We start from the raw sequence: 23,327 nt of genomic DNA on the forward strand, positions 1-23,327 counted from the left end.
CGTCATGTATTATCTTTTGCCGTCATATCGATCACTTTGTGTCGCGAGTACCTTTTGCAATTTGTTGTATCTGACATCTTTCGACAGACGTATTGTGCCATGTTTACGTGTTATTGGAGATGAGATTGGAAGGAGAGGATGAAATAGTTCGTAGTGTGGTTCACTCAAAGGACGGCAACGAGATTGGAAATGCGAAAAAGTTTGAAACAACTCTACTATTCGCACATAATTTGGGGCTAGAAACCATAAGTCACCACCTCTCCGTCATTTGCTGGGCAAAAAAACCCCAAAGCAAATTTCCTCTGTCGCCAGTATTCGGTATCTGTATTGGCAACAGTCGGTAACTACCAACTCAGTCGAAATTGTACGAGATATTGACAGAGACAACCGCATCCGATTACTCCAAAATGTGGACGCGCGAAATTTTTAATTTACGCTCCTGTGGGAATCGGAATCTTGTGCATACATACACATCCTAATAAGGGGCGAAGAAAAGTAGAAAAAAAGTTAATTTAAAACAATTCGTTTAAAAAAGAAACCACTGCTGCCAAGCACCGGCTTCTAGTACCGCGAAGAGTCTCAAAACCTATATGTGTGAAACACACTCTTTATGAAAGAGAAAGGTGATAGAAATTATGCAGCTAAATTGTTCTTTTACAAATAAGTGTGTTTTCATTCGAGAAATTTGCCGATGGTAGTAATTATCTGATGAGATTTGGACTTACCATCTCTGGCTTTGGTGAAATCCTCTTCTACGGTTTATCTCTTAAGTTAGAGACCCAAATTCACTTCTTTGCTTACAGTGAAGCATTATTTTAGTAAGAACTTTTAAGATCGTTAAGGAACTCAGCGATCGTAATTACAACCGAAAAAAAAGTAGCAGTCGAGATTACAAAATTATGTTCTATCCAGTGATGGTTTCGGTAATAACGACCATCTTCAGACCGAAGGTGTAGGTGGTGAGACGAGCGAGTGATCACGACCTCTATGTGGTACCAGCTGCTATCGGTCACCAACTGCTCCAGTGAAAAACACTGGCTCTTATCACTCACACCTCTCCATCTGGAGCCACGGTCTGAAAATGATAGTAATTACCATAATCAGTTACCAACATAGGCGTAACATAAATTTAATTTGTAAGTAGGCTGTTTAGGTTTTTTTATTGGTAACGCCACGTAGCGCTCTGTATGAAAATCACTGGCTGTGCTGTGTGCAGTCTGTTGCTGGTTAGCATTGTTGTAATATTCGCTATTGTAGTGTTGGGCAGTTGGCTGTTAACAGCGCGTAGCGTTGCGCACTTGGAGGTGAGCCGCCAGCAGTGGTGGATGTGGAGAGAGAGAGATGGCGGAGTTTTGAGAGCGGATGACTATTGAACACTATTAAGGTAAATACATTGTTTGTTCTTTATCAAAATCTTTCATTTGCTAACTATGCCTATCAGTAGTTAGTGACTTCAATAGTTAGAATCTTTATTTAGCTGGCAGTATTGGTGCTCGCTGTATTGCAGTAGTTTCAGTAACAAAGATTTTTGTGAGGTAAGTATTCATGAAAGGTATAGGTTACTGTTAGTCAGGGCCATTCTTTAGTAGGGATTATTAAAAGTCACATTGCTTTGCGCTAAAAATATTGTGTGTCAAATGGCTCAAATTGCTCTGAGCACTATGGGACTTAACAGCTATAGTCATCAGTCCCCTAGAACTTAGAACTACTTAAACCTAACTAACCTAAGGACATCACACAACACCCAGCCATCACGAGGCAGAGAAAATCCCTGACCCCGCCGGGAATCGAACCCGGGAACCCGGGCGTGGGAAGCGAGAACGCTACCACACGACCACGAGCTGCGGGCTATTGTGTGTCAGTTTAGTGTTGATCAGAATAAGTAAAGAGAGTAATGTCTGAGTACGTTCAGTTTTGCTCAGCTGTTTGAAAAGCAAATAATGTAAGAGCTTTATCAGCACAGTCATTCATAAATTTTTCTAAGGGGACGTTTCAAATTTTGTATTTTTATGTTATTTTAGTGGTAAAATTTTTGGTCACTTTTGCCTCAAGAAACACAGGTATATTGTTAAAGCTTCAATTTTCACTAGCTGGCAACGGATCTCACCTCAAGCACGGTGCCCAGCTTCTCTACTACAAAGACCAAAGCTATGGTGATAGCTCCCACCACAAGCACGATGCTCTGCATGATGAGGTTCACCACGACGTCGGACTTCTTGCCTGGCATCAGAGGAAGCAAAAAGTCCTCATAGATGGTACCGGATAGCGCGTTAAGGCAACCAGACATTGAACTGAAAGAACAGGAAAAGTTTCGAAAACAGTCCTTTTTCTCTGACATGGAACATGCAATTCATCGGCAAATGTCAGCTAATTACACTCAGTAGAAAGATTAAGTTTAACTATTCACTTACCATTACTTAATTTTCTTCAGTATAATTACTTATCATTTGAGATAAATACTGATGTTGCACGAAGACAGACTTCATATCTTAATTGGCTATTCCTTGTCATCGATTTACGCAGTTATGTAATTTCTCTGGCTGTGTAGCTCTCACGTAGCAATGTCGTCACGTATCCAAATGTGAAATGAGAGTCGTCTACTTCACCTGTTTGTAAACTGCCGAAAGTGTGTTCTATGTTTTTTGGTAGAGTACAGATAAGCAGTCCCCATCACTTGTCGGTGAGTGTGAAAGCCATACTCAAGTTCAGAGTCGTGCTACAACAATATCAAGTTAATTCGGTGGACTGAGCTGCTTTATCTACCTGACTCACGAAGCGGATCATTGGGTATTATGTTGTAAAGGCAGGTAGCCTATGTAACCCACTCGTATCAGTTATATTCAGTATATCCCTCGGATGATTCCAATTCCTAAAACATTCACAATTGGATCAACTTTCTGCCTGTAACAGCCCTGCTAATTTGTAGCTATTGCATTAGAACATCACTCTTTACCCATGTGTCTTCGATGTTTCCCGTATATTAGGAATGCTGTCCGAAGAACGGACAGCGAGACCGCATTATTTTAATGTAACGTCTTGATTAATGAGGTAAGGTACATCATACAGGAAGAAAACTGTCCATAAATGTTGCTACTTTGTATTAGCTGGACGCATCAAGTATCTGTACAACTTGTAAAATTTTATTTGATACATTTACAGTTACCAAACGTCGAATATGTTACAAAACAATTACATCCCTGCATTAGAGCACTGAGCACTAGAGACTGACCAATCATTAGTCAACTTTTTAAAGCAAGTGCACTGGCTAACTACGGGTTAAAGTAAGAAGAAAAAAAAATTTATAACTATGGTATTAGGACCAGCAATATCCGAGACTGTATTTAATATCGCTGTGAATCAGGAATTTAGGAAAAACTGGAACTTACCGTGAGCTGTCCCCTAGGAATTTGTAGTTACTGCCGCCCATCACGGTTTGCAACAAAAAATGTACGTTCGTCACGCATACGTAAGAATTGTATTGCGTACGATATGTATAGAAAGGCTTTTCAGCTCTGCACTAGTCATGAAATGTAATGAATTTTCAACTTTCAAAGCCTCTTGTCAGTAGCTTTCTTTGGCAGCTATAAAACAATGTAGAGTGGGTCACTTTACATGCCACAGATACATGTTTAGCTTGTTTGTATGTTGACCTATTGGCCATCTGTCGATCACTAAACACTTCTGTGCCTTAAATTTAGTACACAAGACAGATTATTCTTTGACTGTACTCACATTACTAGAGAAACGTAATTTGATTTAAGAAAAAAAAATAGTATCGTAAATCACATTCAGAAATAATTTTTAATCAGACCATAGGAAAGAAAAAGGATTGTTGGGGTAGGTCTCGTAAGTCTGAGAGTGTACTCTGCGAAATTGATTAGTATTAATTTGTTGTGGACGTGTTGTTGGATGGGCATCAGATGGGTCCGTCCAGTTCGTTTTCAGTCGATAGTTAGTCCAAGATATTTTGATGTTTTAGTAAGTTGGATGAGTTGGATAGTGTAGAAATCGGGACGACTGAAGTGACTGGTGGTAAATCCATTGATCTGATGGGATTGATTTTAACGCACCATAGGTTGCGCGCCCACGTGAACTTATAGCAATGGTTATGGACAAACTACTGGGAACTCTGAAGTACTAGGTGTGGATAGGGAAGGTATCCTGAAGCAGACAGTACGGAGCAGACTGGTTTGGCGCCAATCCTGAGACTACTGCTGCGGCTTAAGTGCGACTCTGCTGTCCGTTTCCATCCACTCCTAACGAACTTCGGCTGCCTACTTGGCTACAGATTCAGTTTATTGCAGCTGCTATAGTAATATGCACATGGGTATTAGATTTATAAGCAAGTATTGCAAAAGGTTACTGGTTGCAGTTTTCTGTTATTATTCAAGAAAGTGAATGTTAAACAAACGTATTTAAGAAACATACGGTTCCTCGTCGTATGTAAAATAACACGCTCAATGGAGAACTTCATCGAAATATGTATATAGTTCTCCATTGCGCGTGTTGTGGCCGTGACTGCCAGTATAAAATTTTTGCTTGTTGACAATCAGCTGGAGACCAGTTATTTTTATGGTGAGAGACAGTGGCAGTAGCGCTCTCGACCAGGAAAGACTGAGCCACGCGTCCATAGGGCATTCGTCGGCACTGCTCGGTAACAGTCTTAATGCTTTTATAGCGTTTCAGTACCGCGATCGCTCTTTGCTTACGCGTCAGCGTGGAAGCGATCCATAGCAAATTGTGGCATGTGGTTTGAAATGCTGAATGTTGGCAGAAGTGTTAACGTTTACTGAGCGTTTGGGTAAATTATAATTCATCACCTCTTACCAATCGATGTTCTCACTTGAAACAGTCATCATAGAATCCCTGGAGGAATTGTTTAATGGGATTAGCTACAAAGAAAGTTTGTTGGAAAAGCAACGAGAGACTGCGGCCTAATATAGCTGGCGGGGAGGAATACCAACAACGACGTTATAACCATTGGTATCGTAACTTTGTCCAGCGACAGTTAAATTACAACATGTCCATGGCTCTACATATAGAAAACTTCTGTCAAGTGATTCTGGCAGCGAAAGCCTCAGCAAGTGTATCTGTAATTAGACAGATTGCAAAACCAACCTGAATGAAAGCAATGACTCGCAGTTAACGGGAATTTCCACAGAAACAGCAATACCATGAAATCCTAACGATTGCCTCTGAATTCACGATGATTTCAAGCACGAAAATACGCTATACCACTGTCGCCAAGAAGATGCACACCTCATTCTTCCCCAGAAATACCAAGTAAAACTACAAGCTGCCGAATATTATTCACTGAGACTTAGCTTCCATTACAGAAGAGAAAGGTCACAGATAAATGTAGTACCTAATATTCCTATCGTAATATCATTTTTTGTGGCTAGAGCTGCTGTAATTTATCAATGTTTTTTACAACAAGTAGTGTAACTGATTTCTCTCTGTACTAATTTTCGTGGTGATTAGTCATTGAAAAGTCCTGCCAAGATTATAAAATCATAATATCAGGCGGTATTCCGATCCACACTGAAAATTAAATGCGTAATTTTGTTGGTTTTTTTGTACATATTACGTAAAAGTCATATATTGTCCATGTCCTATAGTGCTGAAGAGGCAGATATGCTGTTCAGTCAAACATACCTGCAAGATCTTCAAGCAGTGCGAGGCAATATCAGTCGAGCTGCCAAGTGTATTCCCAGAACCTCCCAGATGTATGTACCTTTCAACCATATCGGTAAGAATGGATTGCAGTTCCAGTGGCCTAACCAATACGAACACACTTTTGCTGTGTACAAGACCCATGATTAGTAACTTTTTCGGTGGGTAAGCCAGTAATCTACAGGAATTGCCTTTGGTTAGTTATCAAAACATCTTCTCTCCCGTGTTGAAAACAATTCAGCTCTCCCTTGCCACTGGGGTGGGAAACTGCCCCTAACGGTGGAAGAATTAGCAATGATCAACTGCATGATGATGCAGAAGGTAATGAAAACCACTGTATTAAAGACACATAATACGTAGCCATAGGACAGGTGGCAGAAGATTCCGCTCTAGTCCACCTTTCGGACCTCCTGGAGGGGACTGCCAATGAGGAAATGACCTTTCGAAAAATAATGAATAATCAATAATCAATGAAAGTATAACGTTCACCGAGTCGGGGCGTGGAATGTAAGAGGTTTGAACGTGGTAGGGAAGCTAGGAAATGTGAGAAGGGAAGTGGTGAGGCTCATTCTAGATACGAGGGGTCGTTGAAGTGAAATGGAAAGAAAACAAGGATTTCTGGTCAGATGAGAATAGGTAATATCAACAGCAGCAGAAAAGGGTATAACAGGAGTAGGATTCGTTATGAATAGGAAGATAAGACAGAGAGTGAATTACTGTGAACGGTTCTGTCATAGAGCTGTTCTCATAAGATTCACAGCAAACCATCCCCGACAACAGTTCAGGTGCCGAAGTCGTAAGCCGAAGATGAAAAGATAGATAAAGTATATGGCGATAGTTAATGGGTAATTCAGCACGCAATGGGATATGAAAATGAAAATCTAATACTCATGGAGGACCGAAATGCGGTTGTGGGGGAAGGAGTAGGAGAAAGGGTACGAGAGAATATGGGCTTGGTATTAGGAATGAGAGAGGGGAAAAAGTAATTGAGTACCGCAATAAATTTCACCTGGTAATAGCGATACTCTGTTCAAGAACCACAAGAAGGAGAAGTGTACTTGAAAATGGCCAGGAGACACTCGGCTACATTACATAAAGGTGTGGTATAAATTCTGAAATGAGATACTGGATTGTAAGACGTACCCAGGAGCAGATGTGTAGCCAGATCACAATGTAGTAGTGATGAAGTGTAGGTTGAAGTTCCAAAGACCAATCAGGATGCATCAATGCAGAAACTAGTGTGGGATACGAAAGTACTAAGGGATGAAGACATACACTTGAAAATACTGCGATAATGCCCAGTAGGAAGTTCCGTTGAAGAGGAATGGATATCTCTAAAAAGGGCAATAACAGAAGCTGGAGAGAAGAACATAGGAACAAGAAAGGTAACTGAGAAGCAACATTGGGTAACAGAAGAAATATTTCGGTTGATCTACGAAGGAAAGAATTTCAAAAATGTTCAGACAAATTAAGGAATACAGAAATTAAAGGCACTTAGGAATGATGTAAATAGGAAGTACAGGGAAGCTGAGGCGAAACGTCTGCATGAAAAATGTGAGGAAATCGAAAAAGAAATGATTGTCATAAGGACCGACTCAGCATACAGAAAAGTCAAAACAGCCTTCGATGAAATTAAAAGCAAGGGCGAGAAAATTAAGAGTAAAATGGAAATTTCACTGTTCAATACAGAGGAGACAGCGAATAGATAGAAAAACTAGACTGAAGGCCTCTATGAGGCAGAACAATATACGTAATAGAAGAAGAAAAAGGAGTTGATATAGAAGAGATAGGTTATTCAGTACTTGAGGTGAAAAACATAGAAGTAGATATCCTCGGTGTACAAAGCATCTTAAATCATTTAATAAAGGCAAAACCTCTGGTCCTGATTGTATTCCAGTCGGGTTCCTTTCAGAGTATGCTGATACAATAGGTCCTTATTTAACAATTATATACAACTGCTTGTTCGCAGAAAGATCCGCACCTAAAGACTGGAAAATTACTCAAGTCACACCAGCACCCAAAAAGGGAAATACGAGTAATCGGCTGAATTACAGGTGCACGTCACTAACGTCGATTTGCAGTAGGATTTTGGAGCATATACTGTGTTCAAATGTTATGAAAAGGTAATAGAAAACGATTTATTGACACATAGTCAGCTCGGATTCAGAAAATATCGTTCTTGTGAAACGCAAGCAGCTCTTTATACTCATGAAGTAATGAGTGCTATCAACAGGGGATGTCAAATTGAATCCACATTTCCATATTTCCAGAAGGCTTTAGACACCGTTCCTCAAAAGCGTCTTCTTAACAAACTGAGTGCCTTTGGAATATCGACTCCGTTGTGTGACTGGATTCGTGAGTTCCTGTCAGAAAGGTCACAGTTCGTAGTAACAGATGTAAAGTCATAGAGTAAAACAAAAGTAATATCCGACGTTTCCCAAGGAAGTGTTATAGGTCCTCTATTGTTCCTGACCTGTATTAACGACATAGGAGACATTCTGAGTCGCACTCTTAAGATTGATTGCGGATGATGCTGTCATTTACCGTCTTGTCAAGTCATCTGATGATCAAATGAAATGTAAAGTGACTTAGATAAGATATCTGTATGGTCCGAGAAGTGGCAACTGACCCTGAATAAAGAAAAGCGTGAAGTTATTCGCATGAGTACTAAAAGAAATCCGCTAAATTTCCATTACGCGATAAGTCACACAAGCGTGAAGGCTGTATATTCAACTAAATACTTAGGGATTACAGTTTCAAATAAACTAAATTGGAACGATCACACAGATAATGTTGTGGTTGGAGCAAACCAAAGACTGCGATTTATTGGCAGAACGCTTAGAAGGTGCAACAGGTCTACCAAAGAAACTGCTTACACCACGCTTGTCGCCCTATTCTGGAGTACTGCTGTGCAGTGTGGGATCTGTATGAGGTGGAACTCACTGATGACATCGAAAAAGTACAATGGAGGGTAGCTCGTTTTGTATTATCGCGAAACAGGGGAGATAGTGCCACAGACATGATACGTGAATTGGAGTGGCAATCATTAAAAGAAAGGCGTTTTTCGTTGCGACAAGATCTTCTCATGAAATGACCAGTTTACTCCTCCGATTATGAAAACGTGCTGTTGGCATCCACCTACATATGGGGAAATAATCATCACTTTAAAATAAGAGAAATCAGGGCTCGCACAAAAAATTTAAGTGCTCGTTTTTCCCGCGCGCCATTCGAAAGTGGAACGGTAGAGAGACACTTTTAAGGTGGTTCATTGAACCCTCTGCCAGGCACTTTATTGTGAATAGGAGAGTAATCACGTAGATGTAGATGTAAGAGAGCTTTGGATGACTTAAGAACAAATGAGGCACAGTGAATAGATAACATTCCATCAGATTGTATGAGTCTGGCGACACACTAACTGTCTTTCGGAAAAACATCATGCACAGAACACTGCAAAAGCTGGAGAGTGCGACAACTGAAGCACAATCACGTTGATGGATCATACATCCAAGTTGCTGACAAGAATATTATACAGAAGAATGGAAAACGAAACTGAGGATGGGTTAGATGAATGATACGTTTGGCATTAGGAAAGGTAAAGGTACCAGAAAGACACATCTGACGTTGCGTTTTGATAATGGAAGCATGAGTAATTTGTCGACCGAGAGGAAACGTTTGACAATGTCAAACGATGCCAGATTTTCGAAATTCTGAGAAAAATAGGCTAGGCTGTAGGGAGAGAAGGTTAACTATATGTGCAAGAGCCAAGGGGGAACAATAGGAGTGGAAGAGCAAGAACGAAGCTCAGAAAGGATGTAAGACAGGGATGTAATCTTTCGCCCCTGCTGTTTAATCTGTACTTTGAAGAAACAATGACGGTGTAAGACGACGGAATTTTGTACACCTTAGATGTCGGGTGCCTCAGTTTTTCGTGTCGTTTATAGTGTTGCAAGTCACTGGTTTTCCAACATGGGATGGGTTTTTTGTATGTATGTTTCACTTGCTTGATATTTAATACACGTGGCATCGAGAGCGACGAGAATAACTCCCTTATGTAAATTTGCATGTTTAAGTTAGGTAGAAACAGGAGAAGCCAGTTTTAGTTAGCCACGCTGCGACACAATGGTCTGCAGAGCCGCAGCCTAGTCAAGGTGAAGTGCAGGTGACGGGACGGGCACGGCAGAAAACTGGAGGAAGAACAATATATCACTGAGCGGCGCGTGAGGACGTAACTTACCACTCTTCTGGATGATGGAGTGTTAATAAGGGGATAACAGACCTGGCTGTTCACTTGAAAACCAGCCAATTGTACGACATTGTACTTTTTATGCCATTTGTTGATTGGGCAGCCACCGCTACTAGCAAAGAAAGAGCGACTGCCATTGGCTGTTCCATCCAGTGTCCAACCCCACTGTAGAGGTGAGGGAAGCTAGGCTGAGGTGACAGACACTTTCCTTTGAGACGTCGTCAAGTGTGTCAGAGGGCATCCTTCTCTGACATGACGACAGGGAAAGGAGATATGTTGATGTGAACACTTTGCTCACCCGGTTCCAAAATTCAGACAAGAGCTGGATGAATTCTTTTCCTAAAACTCCGCAGCGGAGAACGAAAAGAGCCAATACAGTTAAATTCTTGCAAGAACAACGAGGACAGAGTAACACCCGGCGCTCCAGCCTTGCGCGTGTGTTTAGCCATTAAAAGTAGACTAGAGTGAAGTTAACGTTTTTCACTTCACGAAAACGTAGGGCAAGTCTGTTAATATAGGATCCTGATAGATTTACAGATCAGACGACACATGGTAGCAGCCAAGCCGACAACGCTGTGCAACACAAGGTAAACAACGCAACTTGCTATGAAATGTAGCCCGCATCTCGTGGTCGTGCGGTAGCGTTCTCGCTTCCCACGCCCGGGTTCCCGGGTTCGATTCCCGGTGGGGTCAGGGATTTTCTCTGCCTCGTGATGGCTGGGTGTTGTGTGCTGTCCTTAGGTTAGTTAGGTTTAAGTAGTTCTAAGTTCTAAGGGACTGATGACCATTGATGTTAAGTCCCATAGTGCTCAGAGCCATTTGAACCATTTTTTTTATGAAATGTAAATGTCGTGTCACAAGCCAGTTTTAGTCCATTAAACCGAAAGTAATGTTATGTAGCAGAAACGAGAACAGAAAGGAGGACTAAAAAAGCAGACTAGCACTGGTAAAAAGTGCATTCCTGGCCAAGAGGAGTCAACTAATATAAATATAGGTCGTATTTTGAGGGTAGTGTGGTAGTGGAACGTGAAATATGGAAAAATGTGAACAGAAGAGAACTGAAGCATGTGAGATGCAGTGCTACAGAAGAATGTTAAAAATTACGTAGACTGATAAGGCACGCAATGAGATTCTCTGGCCGGCCGGAGTGGCCGTGCGGTTAAAGGCGCTGCAGTCTGGAACCGCAAGACCGCTACGGTCGCAGGTTCGAATCCTGCCTCGGGCATGGATGTTTGTGATGTCCTTAGGTTAGTTAGGTTTAACTAGTTCTAAGTTCTAGGGGACTAATGACCTCAGCAGTTGAGTCCCATAGTGCTCAGAGCCATTTTTTTGAGATTCTCTGGAGAATTCTTGAGGAAAGGAATATACGGAAAATTCTGGCAAGAAGAAGGGACAGGTTGGTAGCACGTAAGTTTAAACATCACAGAATAACTTCTATTGTAGTAAAGGGATCTATAGAGGATAAAACTGTAGAGGCAGGCAGAAATTGGAATACATCCAGAAAGTGACAGAGGACATGGGTTGCAGGTGCTACTCAGCTGAAGAGGTTGGCAGGAGAAGAATTCGTGGTGGGCCGCAACAAACCAATCAGAACATTGATGTCTAAAACGTATTGGACGTCGACGTCTTCCAACATGATATCAGCACAGTTTTAGCTCACAGAAAATCTGGCCAAACGCAGAAACGTATGATTTTAACATGAAAGACGTTGACAGCAGCACGAAAGACTCAGTCAGCCTAAGAATAATTCGCTCCTCTGTCTTCATACACAAGTTATATGTAATTACGACGAACAAATTCAAAATGGCGATGGCTTTCCTTCTGCCTCACCTTCTGTATACGTCTGCCTCCCCCCCCCCCCCCCCAACAGATGCCCCACCATTTCATCAAAATCTTTCTTCCTTAGAATAATTTAGGTTACGTAGTGCGTAAGCTTAGGGACTGATGACCTTAGCAGTTAAGTCCCATAAGATTTCATACACATTTTTTTTCTTTTTTTTTTCGTAGCAACATCTATCAACAAAAATGGAGTGCTCTCTGATTTTTGCTTTCGTGAAACCTCCAGTAACCTGTCCAAATCTATAATGTCACAGACCAACATCCATTCCTCTCTGTTGAACTCACATCTCTTATTCATTCGTTTCGTGCTATTCAACAAGGATGCCATTCATTTAAAACTGTAACCTCTAATCTTATCTGAAATCATGTTGGACAGAAGAGTATCAATATTGGCTGTTGACAATTGTCTTTCTCGCCCCTCCCCTCCTCACCCTTAAACTGCATTTGTTTCCTTTATTTACTTTACATATACCTGGTATATGCAAGTGACAAGAGAAATTAATTGAACAAGTAAGAAATCAAAAAATTAGTTCACGTAAGTGGATGTGATCGCATGGGTGCAGGAAGTTTCTTTCTATAGACGACTGCTGACACTTGGTCTGAAACACAACAATAGCTACACATAGACAATCAGGCGCACTGGAAACTGGCAGAAGGGAAAATGGCCACGCCCATCATTTGCTAATAGTGTCCAAGATATATCGAAGTTCAACACAATTTCATCAGAGATCCTATGCCATTAGGTACTTTTGCTTTTCAGGTATGTGTAGCTGTTAATTACTCCTGATGGTAGATTTTTTCAAGCTAAGGACAAACAGAAACAATTGCTAGGCTTTTGAAAACAACGAAAAGTCGCACTTTCTTTTATCGAACGATTTCGCTCTTCAGATGATCAAGAGCATGATCAGAATATACACTGTAAAAGATACAAATTGAGATAATACGGGAAGCTTAAATCGACATTACATATTCTACTTCCAGTATGACAACTTACATTTAAAGTTGGTTGATAGCTTTAAAGACAGCATTTAAAGTTGTATGACAGCTCTAAAGATTAAACTGGGTGTACACATTATTCAACTTACTTTTAAAGTACCGTAAGCAGTAAATGATGACGTTGACAACGCCAAATATGCAACTGACTGCACAACAGTACCTGTAACGTCCAAGGTATAGTGTATAATTTACAACTACAGCAAATGGAATTTACATTTTAATCTCCTCTTTTTTGGGTGTGTGTGTAAACATCTCATATTTGTGCGTATCTGCGTATCTTTCAAAACACAATATAAAGTACATATTTAGAAATTATGTGCAAAACTACGGTTTTATCTGCTTATCTTTCAAAAAATAAGAGTACATCAGTAAAAATTAAAATATGTTTCGATACTGCCGTTTTTTAAAACATTTCTGGTAAGGTAATACCACAGGTATTGTATTTTGATTGCTTATCAACAGCACTTCATCAAAAAATTGGAAGAACCCATTTACAGTCAATTTAATCTTTGGCGCTGTCAGTGTCATCATTTACGACTGTAAGTTTAATTGCTATAGTACAAACAGTATAATCTTTAGAGCCGTCAGCCAACTTGAAACGCAATCGTTCACGCTGTCAGCCAACATTAAACGCGAGTCACCATGTTGTATTGTTGTTGTTGTAGTCTTCAGTCCAGAGACTGGTTTGATGCAGCTCTCCATGCTACTCTATCCTGTGCAAGCTTCTTCATCTCCCAGTACTTACTGCAACCTACATCCTTCTGAATCTGCTTAGTGTATTCATCTCTTGGGCTCCCTCTACGATTTTTACCCTCCACGCTGCTCTCCAATGCCAAATTTGTGATCCCTTGATGTCTCAGAACATGTCCTACCAACCGGTCCCTTCTTCTTGTCACGTTGTGCCACAAACTCCTCTTCTCCCCAATTCTATTCAATACCTCCTCATTAGTTATATGATCTACCCATCTAATCTTCAGCATTCTTCTGTAGCACCACATTTCGAAAGCTTCTATTCTCTTCTCGTCCAAACTATTTATCGTCCATGTTTCACTTCCATACATGGCTACGGAACGGAAGTATAATATGTACTTTACGTAACGTCAGTGTAAGCTTTCCGTATTACCTCAGTTTGTATCTTCTACAGTGTTTCTTTTGTTGATGCTCTTATTCATTTGACGAGCGAAACCGGTCATTAAAAATACAAACTGCGGATATGGCTGTTTTCAAAAACTTCTTTTTAACAGTCCCTCCTCCTGCAAGGAATGCCTGTCCTTGATAGAAAATATTGCTGTTTCATGGTGAAATTGAAATAGATATGGAATCCAGTTGGTAGTTATCTCGCAGCCCTGCTGTTCACCTACCTTAGGGCAGCTCCAAATATTCCAGCAACGAAGAGCCCCGGCAATCCTGGGACGTGTCCAGCCACACTCATCACGTAGAAGGGCAGCAGCTGGTCTGGACGAGACACCTCCTGGAAAACATCAGCACAATCTCAGTGTCACGTCAGCATACGACCTCTAATGAATTAGCGCTGCACAAACGTTATTCCAGGATATACAAGAACGAATATGTGAGGAAGCAGAAGTGGCGCATCCATCTGAAATAAAGCTCACAGAAAAGAAGTGCGAGAATGTTTGCTACGGACGAGTTAACATGTGAGTGCAGCACCGATGAATGCACCATTCTTAGTAAACGGCTGTACGGATTAGTATTCAGCTCCTTTGTTGTCTTCTCCTAATACTAGGGCCCAACGATGCAGCCTCTCACGACTGCACGTTGTAAAATGGGTGGTCATCACGGCGGTACGATATGACGTGGAGGAAGCGATACGGTGCCGGCGAGAGCTGCATCGTACAGATGGACACCGCTGGGATAGACGGTAAACCGGAAACGCGGCCAGAGCTTCAACTGACGGTTGAGAAGTAGTACATAGCACCATTAACGCCTGTGGCAGCTAGATATCTTTTCAGTATAAATAAGTTTGTTTTTAGAATGCAATATGACCGAGTGGTTAGCACACTGGACTCGCATTCGGGGAAACGACGGTTCAAACCTACGTCTGGCCATCCTGGTTTAGGTTTCCCATAATTTCCTTAAATCGTGTAAAGCAAATGTCTGAATGCTATCTTCGAAAGGGAACGGCCGATTTGCTTCCCTATTCTTCCCCAGTCCGAGCTTGTGCTACGTCTCTCATGATCTCGTTGTCGATGAGACCTTAATCTCTTGCTAGTATTATCAATAATACTGAACAGAAGATTCATGGTGAGGTCTATGTTGTATAATGGTAAGCACCGTATATAAAGAGTAGATGGAAACTTACTAAAATACACTCCTGGAAATGGAAAAAAGAACACATTGACACCGGTGTGTCAGACCCACCATACTTGCTCCGGACACTGCGAGAGGGCTGTACAAGCAATGATCACACGCACGGCACAGCGGACACACCAGGAACCGCGGTGTTGGCCGTCGAATGGCGCTAGCTGCGCAGCATTTGTGCACCGCCGCCGTCAGTGTCAGCCAGTTTGCCGTGGCATACGGAGCTCCATCGCAGTCTTTAACACTGGTAGCATGCCGCGACAGCGTGGACGTGAACCGTATGTGCAGTTGACGGAATTTGAGCGAGGGCGATAGTGGGCATGCGGGAGGCCGGGTGGACGTACCGCCGAATTGCTCAACACGTGGGGCGTGAGGTCTCCACAGTACATCGACGTTGTCGCCAGTGGTCGGCGGAAGGTGCACGTGCCCGTCGACCTGGGACCGGACCGCAGCGACGCACGGATGCACGCCAAGACCGTAGGATCCTACGCAGTGCCGTAGGGGACCGCACCGCCACTTCCCAGCAAATTAGGGACACTGTTGCTCCTGGGGTATCGGCGAGCACCATTCGCAACCGTCTCCATGAAGCTGGGCTACGGTCCCGCACACCGTTAGGCCGTCTTCCGCTCACGCCCCAACATCGTGCAGCCCGCCTCCAGTGGTGTCGCGACAGGCGTGAATGGAGGGACGAATGGAGACGTGTCGTCTTCAGCGATGAGAGTCGCTTCTGCCTTGGTGCCAATGATGGTCGTATGCGTGTTTGGCGCCGTGCAGGTGAGCGCCACAATCAGGACTGCATACGACCGAGGCACACAGGGCCAACACCCGGCATCATGGTGTGGGGAGCGATCTCCTACACTGACCGTACACCACTGGTGATCGTCGAGGGGACCCTGAATAGTGCACGGTACATCCAAACCGTCATCGAACCCATCGTTCTACCATTCCTAGCCCGGCAAGGGAACTTGCTGTTCCAACAGGACAATGCACGTCCGCATGTATCCCGTGCCACCCAACGTGCTCTAGAAGGTGTAAGTCAACTACCCTGGCCAGCAAGATCTCCGGATCTGTCCCCCATTGAGCATGTTTGGGACTGGATGAAGCGTCGTCTCACGCGGTCTGCACGTCCAGCACGAACGCTGGTCCAACTGAGGCGCCAGGTGGAAATGGCATGGCAAGCCGTTCCACAGGACTACATCCAGCATCTCTACGATCGTCTCCATGGGAGAATAGCAGCCTGCATTGCTGCGAAAGGTGGATATACACTGTACTAGTGCCGACATTGTGCATGCTCTGTTGCCTGTGTCTATGTGCCTGTGGTTCTGTCAGTGTGATCATGTGATGTATCTGACCCCAGGAATGTGTCAATAAAGTTTCCCCTTCCTGGGACAATGAATTCACGGTGTTCTTATTTCAATTTCCAGGAGTTTAGAAGTGTTCTTCATCTCCCCATATTTTACATGGTTCTTGTTATTTGTTGTCTTTTACTTTGTGAGCCTTTTACAGAAACATAAATAAAGATCTCTGTAGACAGGTAACACTCATCACTTCTGGGAGCAGTTTGCGTTATTCAAAGCGCAGCATTGACCTATTCTTTTAGTACGTGAAACTTTGGTCAGTGTGCCAGTGGTGAGAGGCTGCTCGTTGTTTGAGGTAGCAATGTATACCATACGTTAGGCGTCATGGAGAAAAGTATTTTGCAACTATTTCTCAAGTAATATTGGAAATGCCGTGTGGCTAGGGCCTCCCGTCGGGTAGACCGTTCGCCTGGTGCAAGTCTTTCGAGTTGACGCCTCTTCGGCGACTTGCGCGTCGATGGGGATGAAATGATGATGGTAAGGACAACACCCAGTCCGTGAGCAGATGAGCAGAGAAAATCTCCGACTCAGCCGGGACTCGAACCCGGAGCCTTAGGTTCGACATTCTGTCGCGCTGACCAATCAGCTACCAGGGGCGGACTCAAATAATATTGATCGTAGGATAGCCTGACGATGGTGCTTGAATCCGAAACCGGTAGACGTTAGATAAACTAAACCATTGTTTCTGCTTGTAGTGGTCGCCGAACCAGCCGACTTATGTCATGAATAGGTGATTTAGTACCTTTTCTAATAGCCTCGGAATAAAAAAGAAAGCTCTGATGACGATGTTGGCGTAATTTCCTTATTTACGCCTAACTTGTGAGTGGTTTCCCCCCCCCCCTCCCCCCGCTCCATTGACCCTTTTCTCGTCGTGTGTGAGTTGATGAACTGAGTGTCTGTTGAGAGCGAATGACAGTGAGATACGTATGTGTACTGTGGTGTCGTGTTTGCGTTGTACTGTGATGAAAGAAAAGGGTGAAACCCGGTAACGGCACATAGCCTACTACTCTGGAATAAGGTGCGTGGCTCCGCTAAGATCAAAGCCTGCACCCCATGGAGGGATCACCAGTGAGTTGCACGTCCCCACTGAACTAGACAGTGTGGAATGTTTTGGAATTTAACGAAAGACACTGGCGCAAAGACAAGTAAACGCGGTCTACGCTAACGTCTCTCTCCCATTTGATGGTCAAATACTGTCTGTGCAAATTTCTTCTACCGTCAGAATTCAAACTGGCCACCTCCGATTTCCGCAGCACACTGCTGCATTATTGGCGTCTACTACGGAGAGCTTGGGAAGCCTAGTTTCTCAAACTCCGAATCGTCCACTGGAGCTGTTTTGCAACAGCAGTTTAACACCGTCCTCGACGCGAGTCTGCAGACATGTACGATTCCCTTCACCCTCGGTATTTTGTATTCTCCCTTTCTGGGATATTGCTGATGAAACGGCTTTCAATGTGGGATGCGAAAACGGAACAATGACACCACCCGACAAAACCATAGTCCCAAAATTATCATTCGCTTCACAAAATGTGTCCCACTCCAGACCTCGCCTAATTGTTATCAAAATGTAAAAAAAAGAATACGGCAAAACTATAACGTCATTCCTAGCGCCAGAAGTTTCGATGAGCAAATTTTTTGTACTCTTTTTGGATGCACGGTCGAGTAGGACCAGCAGGTATTTTTCCATCTTTTGCGGTTCACTTGCATCCAAAACTATTACCGGTCTATGATGTAATCCCTTTACACACTATACAGTATTCGCTTCAAACACTGTCTGTGAAATCCGAAACCCCATAAATGTTGATAACGGCGGTATGCTGACAGCAGAGATACTCGTAAGGGGTAAAAAGTAGCCATCCTTGGCGGTGATTTGCTAACACTTATATTACAGATACTACTTTGAAATGTGCCTATTTGATACTATTTGAGATCCTTTCGGGACCACAACGCCGCCAGTGAACGTACTGCACAGAGTTTCCCCTGAAGTTCTCTTGTTGTAGTGACCTTCAGTCTGAAGTCTGGCTGAGAGGCCGCTCTCCACGCAACCCTCTTCGTCTCCAAATAGATGCTGCAACCTACATCCAAGTGAACTTCCTTACTGTATTCATCCCTTGGTTCCCCCTCCCCCCCTCCCCCAACCCCCCAAGGTTTTTACTTCCCATGGTTTCCTCCATTACCAAATGCAGGATACTTTCATTTTTCACGATGTGTACTATCAAACGATCCCATCTATTAGTCAAGTTGCGCTATAAAATTCTTTTCCCCCACTTCGTTTCAATACTTCCTCTTAGTTACTTGATCTGCCCACCTAAGCGTTAAAACTTTTCAGTAGCACTATACTCAACACAAATGCCTTCAGAAAAGACTTAAATTTTTATTAGAGGTTAACACGTTCCTTTTCTTAAAAAAAATGTTTTTCGCGCTGTACCCAGCCAGCATTTTTACATATTCTGTACTTGAACCACCATCAGTTATTTCACTGTCCAAACCGAGCAACTACCTTTAGTGTCTCATTCCCTAATCTACTTGCCTCAGAACTACCTGAATTAATTCGACTACATTCTACTGGCGTACTTTTACTTTTATCGATGTTCATTTTACAATCTCCATCCCATTCAATTACTCTCACAAGTCGTTCGTTGTCTATGACAGAATTCCAATGTCATCAGCAAACATCAACGTTTTTTTTCCTTCTCCCTGAACTTTAATTTCTCCTCCAAATTTCTTCTCCTTTTACCCCTCTGCTTCCTGAATGTACAGGTTGAATGACACGGGGATAGGCTAAATTCAGTTTCACTCCCTTGTGAACCACTGTTTATATTTCATTTATTTGTTCTATTTATTGTAACCGCCGTCTCATTTCTGTACAAGCGGCAAATGACCTTTCGTTCCAAGTATTTTACCTTTGTAACTTCATAATTTCAAAGAGTATATTCCAGTAAACATTGTCAAAACCTTTCTCTAATTCTACAAATGCTATTAAGGTAGGTATGTCTTCCTTTAACGTTTCTTGTAAGATACGTCGTAGGGAAAGCATGGCCTCGACAGTTTTTATATTTCTCCGAGATCCAAACTTAACTTCCCCGAGACCTGTTCCTACCAGCATATCTGTAATAATTCTTGTCAGTTACTTACAAAAAACAAAAAACAAAAAATGGCTCTGAGCACTATGGGACTTAACTTCTGAGGTCATCAGTCACCTAGAACTTAGAACTACTTAAACCCAACTAACCTAAGGACAGCACACACACACCCATGCCCAAGGCAGGATTCGAACCTGCGACCGTAGCGGTCGCGCGGTTCCAGACTGTAGCGCCTAGAACCGCTCGGCCACCCCGGCCGGCAGTTATTTACAACCTTGACTTATTACACTGCTATATCGGCAATATTCATATTTGTCGGCAACCGTCGTCTTTGAAATTGGAATTATTCCATTCTTCTTGGAAACAGAGCTTGTTGTTGACGCTAGGTGGACCAATTTTGTCGTGGCTAGCTCTCCGAAGAACTCAATTATTCGTCTGCTCCAGGGTCCTTGTTTCGAACGGGTAACAACTGTCTGAGTAACTGGAGTAATCAAAGCTCTCAAGAAGACAGATCTGTCAACGTTGGCCTCGGTTCCACCCTCACTGGGGCCGCGTTGTTAGGAAGCACCAGTGGCACATGGTTCCCATGACCCTTGTTCAGTGCATAGCTGTTTTACTATTGCTGGCCAAGATGTAAATTACTCCCCGTCGGAGGTTTGCCCCAATGAGAGGTTTGTTTCCACAGTGGTGTCTGGTGCCGGTCGTGGGTACTCTACAATTGACTTACGGAGTTCCCACAGAAAAATATGTGGTACATATTATTTAGTTAAGGCATGATACAAATGTTTAACAGATGAAAGAACAGATATAACAATGGAAAGGAAGTCCTACTGCAATAGAGTACAGTTTTACTTCTGAAATAACACAAATTCTTACATAGAGATAACTCCCGTAAAGTACAGTCTGGTTATAATTGAACTTTCGCTACTTGAAGCGGAAAAGAGGGAAATCTATTTACCGTATGGGTACCCAAATTTTTAGGGATGATGTTCAGACTATGCGCTGCAGAATTTGCGTTTCAGTAGTGTTTTTTCACTGGCGACGTTAGGCACCAGTAGTGATACGATGACGTAGGTTTGAGACACAAACATCGGTGTGCAATACAGCTGCAGGCAGTCTGGACAAGGTGAATAGGGCTCTACTCGTAAAGCTGTTTTATCAAAACAACAATAATACAGCTGCCGCTCTTAGAAAGCATCGATGCGTTAAAGGAAGAGATTCTCTTTCCACACCGGTGCTGCAGAACGATACAGAAGAATTAACGGACAATTTGGGAATTGCGCCTGGAAGAGGTCGACGGCTAATAGTGCACAAACTGTGGAAGTTACCGTTGCCGTGGCTCAAAATGCTGGAGACAATGCGCGGTCTTAAGTAGAGCACAAGCTGTGTCATGACTGCTCAATATTCCATGAACTGCGGTTCAAAAAGTTCCGCGACGAACAACGAAATGGTGTCTCTTGTGCGGTTCCAGACTGTCGTGGATGCAAACGGTCCTCACATTGAGCAACATTGGTAACCTAGAACGTAAACATTATATGCCATCAACAAATGATTCCCTCTCGTGTAGAAATTAAATTGTTACAATTGATTATTTCTCTCCCGTATGCCCTTACAAATGTTTCCACGAAGCTTCACTATTCTACGGCCACTCTTCATTTTTTGGGGGCCCTCAAAAAAGCAGAGAAAATTTAACAATCACCACAAGGTATTTTTTCTGCTTCATATAATGTACACTTATTCAGCATGTGAAATAGCTTTCGACACGAAATCTCATACAAGGTATAGTTCGAAATAAATGAACAACAGAAAAATTACGATAATTGCTATTTACAAGGGGCGTTCAATAAGTAATGTAACACATTGTTTTCTCTGGAAAAAAAATGAAGAATATGTTGTGGGATGTCGTGGAACGTTTCCTCTTGAGCCCCTGTATTTCCGTGAAGTACCGATAGGTAACGACGTCATACGTGGCCTTCAAAATGGCATCTCGAACGGAGCAGCGTTCCAAGGAGAGAGCTGTTACTGAGTTTCTTTTGGTGGAAAACCACAGTATTGCAGATATTCACAGGCGCTTGCAGAGTGTCTATGGAGTCCTGCCAGTGAACAAAAGCACGTTGAATCGCTCAGGGAGGCATCTGTCTTCATCGCAACGCCTCTCATAAAAAACAACATCTCTATCTTCATAATACTAATTTCTGCCCACAACAAAAATATTTTCGTTTTCATTTATTTAGTTACTAGTCAGACGAGTGAAGCTCTGTACCGTTTGAAGTTAATTGAATCAAGTCTCGACTAACATGTTCAACTCTTACTCGTAGTACTTACCTACGTTACCAATTAAACTAGAGCTTGATGCCTCAATATTTTTCATAATAAACTATCCTACTTTGCCTGGATGTGCTATAATGCTTCGTTCTTCTAAACTCTTCCTCAAAATTCTTCTTGTGCAGTACCATATTTCAAATACTTCAGCTCTTGGTATTTGTACAGCTTAATATCTATGTTTCGTTTACTTATAACACCACACTGCAAACGTTTTCAGGAAAGACTTCTTAGCACTTAAATTTATATTCACAGTCAACATATATCCCTTTTTCAAAGAACGTTTTCTTGCCATTGGTAGCCTACATTTTATATCCTCTTCACTTCTGCCCGCGTCACTTACCTCGTTGCCCAAATAGCAAAATTCGTTTACTGTTTTCGGCGTCTTATTCCTTAACCTAATTTTCTCAGCATCAAGTGACTTAAATCGACAACAGTCCATTACCATTCTTTTACTTATATCCATCTTATAACTTCTTTTCATTCCGTTCAACTGAACTGCTTTGCCGTCTCTAATAGAATTACAGCATATTTGGCTAAGCTAATTTCTTTTATTTCTTCTCCCTCAAATACAATTTCCTTTCCAAACGTGTCCGTAGTTTCCATTACTGATGACTCAGAATTCAATTTGTATGATTTGTAAGACAGCTTACGACGAAGTTTCTTTCTTTTCTCAGTTACTGCCTTTTTTCGTGTCATTTTGTTACTTCTTTCTTGTTTATCACAATTTTTAGATAAACTTCCCCTCCGTATATACTGATACCTTCACATTTCCAGCGAGTGTATTACATGAACATTATAAAAATCTTTTGTAATCCTACAAATGCTATAAATGATTTACCGTTTTCAAAACTATCTTCTAAGCCATGTCGTAATGACAGTATCGCTTCGCGTTCTTTTGATTGATTCTATTTGTTTTCCCTTTGTTACTGTCAAAATATTTTAACATGAGTGAAAATTCCTGTAAAATTCTGTCTCAAAAACGCAGAACACGAAAAAAAAAAAAAAAAAAAAAACACGCAGGAATGTGCTTATGTACAGATCCACACATACTGTGACGAATTTGCTGTCACTGCAAGAATAACTCAGCATAGTCTCTTTGCGCCGTTTTCGTTTTTCCTTTAATGACCCCACACACGAGGAGCATATTGGCCAACTCTTACCAGTAAGCCTATCCGTACAGCAATTCATCATTCTTAACGTGCAAAAACAAAACTGAGACGCAACCATGCATTACTTCTACAAACTTGAGGGCGAAGATTAAAGTACACATTACTGCCGTGAACAGCAAATATCGTGAGTATATGGAACACGTTTGTTTCCAAACAAGAAACACAGTGCATTCCGTTGACATTTGCTCTGTTTTGCAGGCATTTTCGGTATAATGCCGATACAAAGGTGAATGTTATCAAACGAAATCCAGTTACTGTGTAACAGGTCATCGGAGGCCAACGGCATCTTATGCAGCAAAGCTCAGAAATTATACCTGAATAA

The 23,327-nt window shown here is 42.3% G+C and overlaps 1 protein-coding gene across 1 annotated transcript in view; it reads right to left on the bottom strand.

The window, feature by feature from the left end:
• The window catches only part of LOC126260857 (sodium-coupled monocarboxylate transporter 1-like), a 149,439-nt gene that overhangs the window by 53,105 nt on the left and 73,007 nt on the right, over window positions 1–23,327 (bottom strand). Inside the window, exons 9-10 of the mRNA XM_049958270.1 lie at window positions 14,113–14,222; window positions 2,108–2,291 (exon numbers count right to left, since the gene is read on the bottom strand). Coding sequence (XP_049814227.1) covers window positions 2,108–2,291; window positions 14,113–14,222 — 294 coding nt within the window. The remainder of the gene's footprint in view (window positions 1–2,107; window positions 2,292–14,112; window positions 14,223–23,327) is intronic.

Source organism: Schistocerca nitens, chromosome 5, assembly GCF_023898315.1.
Source record: "Schistocerca nitens isolate TAMUIC-IGC-003100 chromosome 5, iqSchNite1.1, whole genome shotgun sequence".
NCBI lineage: Eukaryota > Metazoa > Arthropoda > Insecta > Orthoptera > Acrididae > Schistocerca > Schistocerca nitens.